This window comes from Setaria italica, chromosome VII (assembly GCF_000263155.2).
Source record: "Setaria italica strain Yugu1 chromosome VII, Setaria_italica_v2.0, whole genome shotgun sequence".
Lineage (NCBI taxonomy): Eukaryota > Viridiplantae > Streptophyta > Magnoliopsida > Poales > Poaceae > Setaria > Setaria italica.
Genome location: NC_028456.1, coordinates 29,279,672 through 29,290,137, shown reverse-complemented (window position 1 = coordinate 29,290,137; position 10,466 = coordinate 29,279,672). Strand labels below are relative to the sequence as shown.

At 41.1% G+C, this 10,466-nt stretch overlaps 2 protein-coding genes across 3 annotated transcripts; one reads left to right on the top strand and one right to left on the bottom strand.

Moving 5' to 3' along the window:
* Positions 1 to 258: 258 nt before the first annotated feature.
* On the bottom strand, positions 259 to 2,569 carry LOC101753057. Of its 2 annotated transcripts, none has more exons than XM_022828174.1 (5): positions 2,388 to 2,569; positions 2,265 to 2,319; positions 1,327 to 1,615; positions 933 to 1,000; positions 259 to 494 (listed from the first exon to the last, which is right to left on the bottom strand). In XM_022828174.1, exons 1-5 carry the CDS (start codon positions 2,432 to 2,434, stop codon positions 456 to 458), a joined length of 498 nt encoding a protein of 165 aa, XP_022683909.1. In that variant the 5' UTR covers positions 2,435 to 2,569; the 3' UTR covers positions 259 to 455. The 2 variants fall into 2 exon arrangements, with proteins under 2 accessions (XP_022683909.1, XP_022683910.1); XM_022828175.1 differs by having other exon boundaries at positions 2,395 to 2,564.
* Positions 2,570 to 3,989: 1,420 nt separating this feature from the next.
* LOC101786918 (mannosyl-oligosaccharide 1,2-alpha-mannosidase MNS1) lies at positions 3,990 to 9,465 on the top strand. Its single transcript, XM_004976672.2, has 14 exons — positions 3,990 to 4,275; positions 5,167 to 5,214; positions 5,316 to 5,489; positions 5,580 to 5,692; positions 6,152 to 6,217; positions 6,405 to 6,576; positions 6,856 to 6,945; positions 7,484 to 7,608; positions 7,827 to 7,892; positions 7,991 to 8,099; positions 8,207 to 8,308; positions 8,417 to 8,497; positions 8,586 to 8,756; positions 8,846 to 9,465. Exons 1-14 carry the CDS (start codon positions 4,117 to 4,119, stop codon positions 9,062 to 9,064), a joined length of 1,695 nt encoding a protein of 564 aa, XP_004976729.1. The 5' UTR covers positions 3,990 to 4,116; the 3' UTR covers positions 9,065 to 9,465.
* The last annotated feature ends 1,001 nt before the right edge of the window (positions 9,466 to 10,466 follow it).

Genomic DNA, 10,466 nt, shown 5'->3' with positions numbered 1-10,466 from the left:
CGAGACAGCGGCAGGGTAGGGGTGCCTGGGTGGCCGGGTGGGTGCGGACCGTGACTGTGCTGTTGTGCTGCCGTGTTATATCCCTAGGGTTGGTAGTGGGCTTTTAGTGGGCCGAATGGTTTCAGGATACGATGGAGCTCCACGGGTGATTTTAAAAACCCATCCCAAACACGGTATCCGAACCGAAAAACCGTGGGTGAAAACTAGGAACCAAAACCAAAACCTACGGATATCCGCCCCGAAACCGATCCGCCATCCTGAAACCGATCCGCCATCCTTAGTCGAGGGCAGGTTCATTAATCAGTACTGTTGATGCGACTTTTACAAAGGGATATGATCCCGTATATTCCGTCAGTGACACTTCCGATCTTGTACAAGGGAAATACAGAGTCGGGGTGTGGCGATGAACTTAGTAGTATACTCAGTAGCAGAAAAATGGTGGAGGGAGTAAACTGCTACTGGTCTTCGTTACAACAGTACCAACTCTCATTTACCTGAAATGCACAAAGGTTTAGAGTCAGCCTAGATGAGAAAAATTCGTTTCAAATCAGGCATCAAATTGTGCTAGCATGCTCAGGGACACTGGTTTGTACATTTTCTTTGTAACATATCAACACATTAAACATTTGGATACACAATGGTGAAATGTAGGAACTACTGAGTAGTGTTATCAGCACATAGGCATATGTTACAAGGCAGACCAAACATAACTTGCATGCGCAACCAAGTTAGTGTAACCTATCCTATCAGCAAAAATGTTATCCTATCAGCAAAAATGATAACAGAGGCAACTCAAGTCAAAACTAGCTCGACTCCTTTTTGAAGCCTTTGTGACAGAGTCAGGATAAATGTCACAGGCTAAAATGTTAATAAAATTGAAAAATTAGCAGAGAATATGCACAAAGTAAGAGAAGCTTAATATTGTAAGTTACCAGATATTCTCCTGCCTTCCTATCTCTTGAATCCTCCATAGCCGGTTTAAATGATTTCTTCAGGACTCCTATGATGCAACATATAATAGTAAGATAATAAATCTTATGTGTGCTAGATAGAGCCCACGGGTCTCGAGAAAAAAAGAGCGAGAGTACATGCATCTGTAACTTAAAACATCAGAAGACGATGCCTAAGCAACAGGGCAGTTAGTTTTGTTCACTCTGCCACTGTCCCAACTCTCGAGTATTGTAACAGCCCAGTATTGCTGCTTAAAATCACTTAAGTTCTTATAAAGCATGTTCATTTACACAAAAGAAATTATCATATGGGTAGGATGAACTTCAAACTGAAATCACATCCTAGAAATTCAAATGATGAACTCATTTGTCTTACCCTCAATGTCGTAGAGACATATATACTTCACACCCATAGTTGAGAGCCAGCACAATAGCTGCCTGATCTTCACGGTATTTTTAGCTTCTTTGCTATCCACCACAATAGCCAAGTACTTCAGTCGATCCAGGTGGAGGTACCGATACTTCCGCAACAACCCAGACGAAATAATATAGCATTCTAGATTATAAATCAGAAGAGACCATAAATTCAAAAGGCTGATTGCCAAGTGGATGATGCCCCAGATCAGCCCCAAAATGAGCTTGAGAATAATAGATGGTCTAGACATCTGCACACAGAGCAATTACAACTTGTCATGCTCTCCCGTGGAGTGCATAACCTGATGACAGAAATATATCTAAGGAAATATAAAAAATGTTAGTAAGATTTAGATTCTAACTCTCAACGCATTCAGATAATTTGATGTCAACATGCATTTACTGTTCTGGCTTGCATAACAGCAGCTGATAAAATGTACACTTGTCACATTGCATCATTCATATTGCTTATGCACCCTAGTGTTAGTTTATAATTTTCAACTCTCTATTGCCAAACAAACACATGATAATGGAGAACATGGCTGAGCCTGAAAGAAATTATTTTTTTTGTTAAAAACAAATTGCTCACTCAGTGTATTTATGTGCATGGACTTGCAGCAATTAAGCTCAGGTAACCACAAAAGCATGATTGATCTGAACACCTAAACTTTCAACAAAGGTTATTGCCTTATTGGGCATGGCAAAGTATGACTCATATAAAGAAATTGCACTATAAAAATCAACGGACAAGGTTTAAGAACTGGACACTGATCCTTCAATAGCATTCCTTCCCCTCACCAGATCTAAATCTCACCTCAAACCAATCAAATGCTATAAACCAGAGGTAAAAGGTGTAAGAATAGCTGCAAAAGAAGCCAATTCATGAGCATGCATACATACATGTGGAGGAGCCTGATTCATGTAGATGGGGGCCTGACTGGCCACAAATGCCTCCCTGCACAAGAACCATAAGATCATTATTCTCTCAAGACAAGGGAAAAGGGGGGGCAGGGAGAATCATACACCCAACCAGACAAGATATGTGAACAACAAATCCTGGCGAAATACATTGAACCTTTCCCTGCACCCTTTCTACTTGCTTTCTCAACACTGGATTACAGATACACTTAAGCACAACGAGAAGCTAACAAACAACACAGGGAACAAAAGAGAACGGAAGACACTGGTGCAAGGGAAAAGGATGGTGAAGGTAGAAAAAGAGGCAAGCGAAGAAATCTAACATGGCTTTGGAGGCAGCAGCTACAGCGGCGGTACGGCCAGTGGAAGCAAGAAATCGGGGGAGACTTGCTGAAAAATCGCGATCTGCTGAATCAATCACGTGGTTGAAAGCGAGACGAGATGACCAGATATTGATATTCCATCGGGTGGGCTATGTATGAATGATGGCGTCGATTCTATTCTTGGCCCATTCTAGCTAGATTGGCGACTTCCTTCCTGACTGATAGGCCTAGAAAAAAGCAACGTGGGCTTGGGCTAAATCACGTGTCCAATGGCTACGGTTGCAGAATCAGTTGCCGGTGCTGCTGAATTGGATGGCGGTGTTACTGAATTGGCTGCAAGACATTGACGAGTTTGAGATGCAGCAGCAGCTTGAGATCCACTCGAAGCACCAGAAGCTGACATTGCTCACTTCCTTACAAATGCAAAAAGGCAAACACACATCAGTTGAGTCTCTATACTAGTTTGACACTTTGAAATTCGAAATCTAGGGAAGGGATGTGTCGTCGTACCTCCTGGACTGCTGGAATCGCGGCGGGGCGGAGGAGCAGGAGGCGGGGTGCTGCCGTGCCGGGGTGGAGCGGCCGGGGTGCCGGGGACCCGGGGTGGAGCGGCCGAGCGGGCGGGGTGCCGGCTGGGTGCGGCGTGACAGGGTACGGCGGCGGGGCGCGGCCTCATGGGATGGTGCACCGCGGCGGGGCCTCGCAGGACGTTTGCGGGAGAGGCCACGCGGGACGGCGGCGGGGTGGGGGTGCGGGAGGTGCCTAGGTGGGTGCGGAGTGTGGTCAGATAAGGATGTTGCCGTGTTATATAGTTAGGGTTGCTTGTGGGTTTTTAACAGGCCGAATGGTTTTGAGACCCTGGCTAGAGCAAACCCCCACAGCGATGTGCTCCATCCGACAAGCTCGTCGCAGTAGTTCGCACCTGACCCTTCTTACCACATGGTCAGATGGCCTGCAGGCCCACGCAAATGCATCATAAAATAAAGGACAAAGACAAACGACGAGATGTAAATTAATTTTCCAGTATTACGTGGTCTCAAACATTTGAGCCATATTTTTTTTAACTTTACTATACTAAGATGAACCGATCTATTACGTTCCTGCAACCAATAAATGTCCATCAGTTGCGAGGCATTATTATAAGGAACAGAAAAACAACTGCTGCAGTTCTTAATCACGTAAAAGAGAATTTTCCAAGAAATAAACATTTATCTCATAATTTTTTGAAAAATCACTAGTTCAAAGAACATTTATCTCATAAGATTTTTTAAAAAATCACTAGTTTATGTACTTTGTATTCAAATAAGGAGAAGAAAAAAAATACTACTGCCAAGGTTCAAGTGGATATTTACAGGTAGGCCCCTCTATCGATGTCCCCGGCCGAAACAGAGACACACAGACACATTCGACGCGGGGACGGACGCCCGAGCGCACGCGCGAATCGCCGTGGACCTCGCCGGGGGCGGCGACGAGCTTGGATCCCGGTGATCTAGTCGCCGGAGGCGGCCCCCATGGCCCGCCGGTCGTCTTCCTCGTCGTCGGGGGCGTGGCGGTACCTGAACCCCGCCTACTACCTCAAGCGGCCCAAGCGCCTCGCGCTCCTCTTCTTCGTCTTCGTCGCGGCCACCTTCGCCTTCTGGGACCGCCAGTCGCTCGTCAGCGAGTATGAGGTGCGCCCCCTCTCGCCCCGCTGGAGCTCCCCTGATCCGGGTTGGAGAAGTTTAGTGACTGGGATCTGATTGGTTCATGTTGCGCTTTGCTTTGCGTTCCGATTTGTCGTCAGGCTGATTTGTAGCTGGATCTGGTTAATCGAAAACATGCGATTAAGCGTGGATCTTACTGCGTCAGTTTGAGGACTCGAAATGGTTGGGAGTTGTCTATCGTGTATTGGGAGATTATGTTCACTTGTTCAGGATTTGTTCGCTTATTTAAGAATTTTAATTTGGATCTTGTAAGATGTGAATTAGTGGTTCCTCAGAAACAGGAACACGAGTAGCGACAGGGATGATATAGAACACTAAAACTCTCTGTAGTTTTAACGGTAATTTCGTTTAGCTAAGATTTTGCTTGGGCTTCGACTGTAATTGGTGATGAAAATGGAGTTTCCTCTGGTTAGCAGTAGATGCACAGCTGTATTGAAAATTTTGATGATCTTCAATGTCTCCCAAGTTGTGTGGTGAAGGTGGAGAGTGCGCAACTTCTCTCTGTGAGAATATTTTTAAGGGAAATGTATTTTTATCTCATTTTAATATGTCGAATACTGACTGAAAAATTGATAAATAGATGCTGAACTTTGATTCATTGCTAATGTGAAGCTTGTATTTCTTATTAACTTTGTACCCTCCTTTTCTGTTTCTAGTTTTGATTCATGAGATACATTCGTCTTTGTTACAGTTATCTCAAAAATGCACTGTTTACTTAACTTTGATCATATGGACTTTATTCGTTTTCCTTTTATGATTAGGAAATGTTGACATGCACACCTTTGCTTCCTTTATTAATGTATACTTGGACCTGTCCTGCTTGTTCTGATTTTAAACTTCTTCGTCCCTCATTTTCAGGCTGAGATTTCTCGATTAGAAGATGATATAAATCGGTTGCATGACCAGGTAAATACAATCAAACTTTTCTTTGAAGTGCCAGCTTAGTTGCTCCTTTAGTCCAGAATCAGTTTCCCTTAAAAGGAAGTTCTGTTATGTCTTTTCCACAGCTAAGAAAGGCTGGAGTTCATCTGGACGAAAACCCAATCAGTAACAAAAATTCCAGAAAGGATCTCGTAGAAATTGATCCTGTCAATAATGAAAGGAGGGAAAAAGTTAAAGAGGCAATGCTCCATGCTTGGAATTCCTACGTAAAGTATGCCTGGGGAATGGACGAGCTTCAGGTTTGTCTGGTCATTCTGATCTGCAGTTTTGTTTGCATTTTTCTAACTAATTCTAGATTAAAATGCCTTCTGTCTCACCCCAATTCCCAGCCACAATCAAAGAATGGTATCAATAGCTTTGGTGGTCTCGGAGCAACCCTTGTCGATTCACTTGATACACTGTATATAATGGGCCTGAAAGATGAATTTCAGAAAGCTAGAGAGTGAGTTCCATTTATTTTTTCATTATGTTGAGCTTTTTTTCAGAAAGCTTTCACTTCTCCTTTCGTTTTGTCAGAAAGCTGAGTTAAATTTTAGTTTGTAGGAATACTCAGTTCTGTAGACTAGATTGTGTGCTCTCTCCTATTTTTTTAATCCTGTATTTAGAAAGGAAGATTATTGGGTGCAGTTAAATGTAAGATCCATGAATGTGTCTCCCTGACCCCATACTATGGAGGAGTATACAATCTCTTACTTACTTATTCTATCATTTTCATCTGTTCCACGTGATCAACAACATTTATGAATTATCAAGTCTTTTGCTTGCATTTTCTCTTGTGCACCGCTTGTTTGCCTTTATATTATTATTTTTGCATGATGATACGCCCCTTGGAATTACTTGAGTATCTTATTCTGATTTTATGCTGTACTCCCAATCTGACTAACATGTATGTCAATTACAGCTGGGTGGCGGAGTCATTAGACTTTGACAAGGATTATGATGCAAGTGTTTTTGAAACGACCATAAGGTTGCATTATAAGGTTTACCTTTATTATAGTGTTTATCTCCTCAACTTAGTTTGTTCCTTGCAGATATTTGAATGTAAAGGCGAATGTTATCTAGAATTCTAGATACACCATCATTATGATTCTTATGAAAACATAACTACAACTATGCTGTCTAACTTTTTATTTTGTTCGTATGTTTATATTCAGGGTTGTTGGAGGTCTCCTTAGTGCATACGATCTGTCTGGTGATAAAGTATTTCTCGATAAGGCTAAAGATATTACAGATCGACTGTTACCTGCTTGGGATACAACATCCGGCATCCCCTATAATAGAATAAACCTAGCTCATGGACGAGCTCATAATCCTGGATGGACCAACGTGAGTCATTGATATTATATATTCCACTGAAGTAATATTTGCATTTCAAATCCCTTGCAAGTAGGTGTATTAATAGTAACCTTCTTCAAATCATCACATGCCACTTTTTTGCCCCTTTTGTAATCTGAGGCTTTGATTTCCATCTCATCACATGCAACTAACAACTGTTCCACTGAGGATTCCTAGATTGGATGTTTTAAAAACATTTTTAACCTGAACTATTTCTTTCCTTACTCAGAAAACAAAGAATAAATTGCATACGCTTTGTTGTTTCTACAGGGTGATAGTATCCTTGCAGACTCTGGTACTGAGCAACTTGAATTTATAGCTCTGTCACAGAGGACCGGAGATCCCAAGTACCAGCAAAAGGTACTGCCACTTTTTTGTGTTAATATTTTTCAGATGCCCCACCAGTTTTATGCTATCAGATGCGTAGATTTAGATTGACTACCTCTATCTGAAACATAGCTGGCCTTCTTGTACTGTAGTGTTTCCATTTCCTCCGTACTGTATGTTGATATGTGATCCAACTAATCTTGGTGATATCTGCTGGTGTTAATTCCTTAAGTGTATCAAATCATTGCTGAAGGAATAATTCGCTATGTGAACTGAAACCTCCAGAATGAGAAAACTCGGAAGAATGTACTTCTCATTCTGGTAGTGTTTAAATGAAACGTGCAAATCTACCTTGACCCAAATGCATGGGAATTTTTTTAAATTAGGTTAGGCTGTTAGGGTAGGTAGAATGTCTTACCATGACCTGACAATATGGATCAAGCTGCTACTTCTTGCTAGTAAAATGCCCTGTTAATTCATGTTTACCATTTAAATTCAATCTTGATGTCTTCCTTGGTTCAGTTTTTGTCAATGTTGAGCTCTTATTTGAGTTGCTACAATCTTATTCTAGGCAGAGAATGTCGTCAGACAGCTTCAAAAGATATATCCTAGTGATGGTTTGCTTCCTATTTACATAAATCCGCATTCTGGGACTGCTTCATACTCAACTATCACATTTGGTGCTATGGGAGATAGGTAATGTCGAACATACTGTTGTCTTCCAACCAAATATTTCTTCCTGTAATCATAGTGCTCTGTTTTGGCATTTAGCTCTGATAGACTGGTACTACATTTAAATCTTGATAAATATTTCTTCCTGTAATCATAGTGCTCTGTTTTCTATTGTGGACCTTAGTTTCTATCGTCCCGAGAAAATTTCAATAAGTAAAAACTAACTACCATTTTCGGTTCAGCTTCTACGAATACTTGCTCAAGGTCTGGATCCAGGGAAATAAAACTGAGCATGTAAAACATTACAGGTTCGGAACTGCCAGCCTGGTTTCACAGTTTGTCATGTAGACTTGCAATTTTTTTCATTCTGACCTTTATAACAATTCCATTCATGTTTTAAATTCAGACAAATGTGGGAGACATCAATGGAAGGTCTAGTAAGTTTAACCAAGAAAACTACACCATCTAATTACTACTACATTTGTGAAAAGAATGGTGGCTCATTATCTGACAAGGTAAAGTATCCCCATTCAGTTTACAGTTGTTGGCAGGCTGCTTGCTAAAACTTATCTCATGTTCTATCTGAGGAAATTATGACAAGTTCTGATTGCAACTAACACAGATGGATGAACTCGCTTGCTTTGCTCCTGGTATGCTGGCATTAGGAGCCTCTGGTTATGAAAGTCCAGAAAAATCTGAGGAAATTATGAACCTTGCAAAAGAGGTAAATCCTCATTTTTTTTATTGAAGATTTCAAGTATTTGCTTATACATATGATTTTTCTTTCTACTCACTTATCCGACTTTCTTTTTCCTTCCCATTCATGTCATAGCTTGCTAGGACCTGCTATAATTTCTACCAAACCACTCCCACGAAGTTGGCTGGAGAGAACTATTTTTTCCATTCTGGACAGGTTTATGGCGAGCCTTATTTTTCTCTTTCTATAAAATAATCTTGTACCAAACCATCAATTCTAAATGGTATTTTCATACTGACTGTAGGATATGAGTGTGGGCACATCATGGAACATCCTGAGACCAGAGACTGTTGAATCACTTATGTACCTATGGCGCTTAACGGGGAATAAAACATACCAAGATTGGGGGTGGAACATTTTCCAGGCATTTGAAAAGAACTCCCGCATAGAATCTGGTTATGTGGGACTGAGAGATGTATGTTTTCCTGATGACTTTGACTATTGAATATTTGCTTGATAAGGCTTGTCTGAGACCGACTTTTTTTGGGATGTTTTGTTCTTCAGGTGAACACTGGTGAAAAGGACAACATGATGCAGAGCTTCTTCCTGGCAGAGACCCTCAAGTACCTCTACCTGCTTTTCTCCCCACCATCGGTCATATCCTTCGACGAGTGGGTTTTCAATACTGAAGCGCACCCGTTGAGAATTGTTCCGATACATGATAACAAAGGCATTGGAACACCGGTGCGGCCATTTGGAAGGAAACAGGGAAAACCTGAGTAAGTTTGGATATAGAGCAGTGGATTTTTTTAATCCGCCGTCTGATTTTGACCTGCATGGTGAAGATGTTCTGACACGAGGGGATTTTCTGCCTGAAGCAGTAAGGGTTATAAATCACGGCGATAGGCTGTTTAGAGCAAAAATTATAGGTAGAGCATGATGCTATATGCGGGGCAATGACCTCCGGGGTATGCTAGGAGGTCCCTAGCCACATAGAAGCTTTCATCTTTGGACTTGTTTATGCGCACCGAGCCGCGTTGTTTATGTGTAACATACATCTAACTCATTGTCCATATGTTGTTGGCTGCCTAGGGCTGCTGTGGGCTGTATTTTTCATTATTTTCCCTGAGTTACCTTTTTCAGATATGATTTATAAAATGTTGTATGTAATTTTCCTTCAGAGCTTCCCTTTCTGCTAATCCTTTATTGCCTCCAATCACTAATCCTTTATTCACGTATAACAAATCAATCGTGTAACTCTGTTCAGGTCTTTTGAGACTTGAGTTTTGCTTTAACTTTATGCTGTGTTTCAGAACGCTATGAGCATTCTACCTGTTGGAAGGACGACGTTACGGCGCGATGGTCGTGCACAGGGGTCAGCGCGCGACTCCAATATCCTCCCATTTTTCTGATGCAATCCAGTTACATACCGCGAAGTATTTCTAAGGATGAAACTCCACACAAACTGGGCGGCAAGCAATCAAATTGGCATGCACGTCGCTTTCGTGTGATCTTGGTGATGATATCAACGAGGAGAAATTGAATCTATTTTATTTAGTTGCTCTAACTCTCTTGTACGGTGTCCATTTTCAAAATTGTTTGCACCGTTGTGTTCTTTACAATGAAATCTACAAAACAAGACCAGTGTTGAATATATTTTAAAGCTATTTTATGTTACTGACAACTTATGTTGCATGTATTCAAGTGTGTAGAAACTTATATATTAAACTTACATGTAGACTAATTGACAACTTATATAGAGACAATTTAACAAATTATGCACCGATTGTGTATCAACTTATTTATAAACTGTAGCAATTTATATTGCATGTCTAATGTCTTTGATCAAATTAGTACAAAGACAAATATAATAACTTAGGTAAAAGCTATGTACACAACTTCGGGTAGTTAAAATAACAACTCACGTAAAGACAATGCGGCAAGCTGGCAAATTATGTAGATACTTCATGTAGGCAATGCATTGGGTTCTAGCTACTATACCATAATATAAGTTGCCACTGCATAAAATTAATCCAAAACATATGCATTATGGATCTTGTTTTACTAGCAGATCAGTGCAATTAGATTTGAAAACGGACACTCCATATGAAAATTATCGCATTTCAAAAGTTCAAGCACAATAATAAAACACTTGGATTGTACATTTCACTCCACCCCCACACGA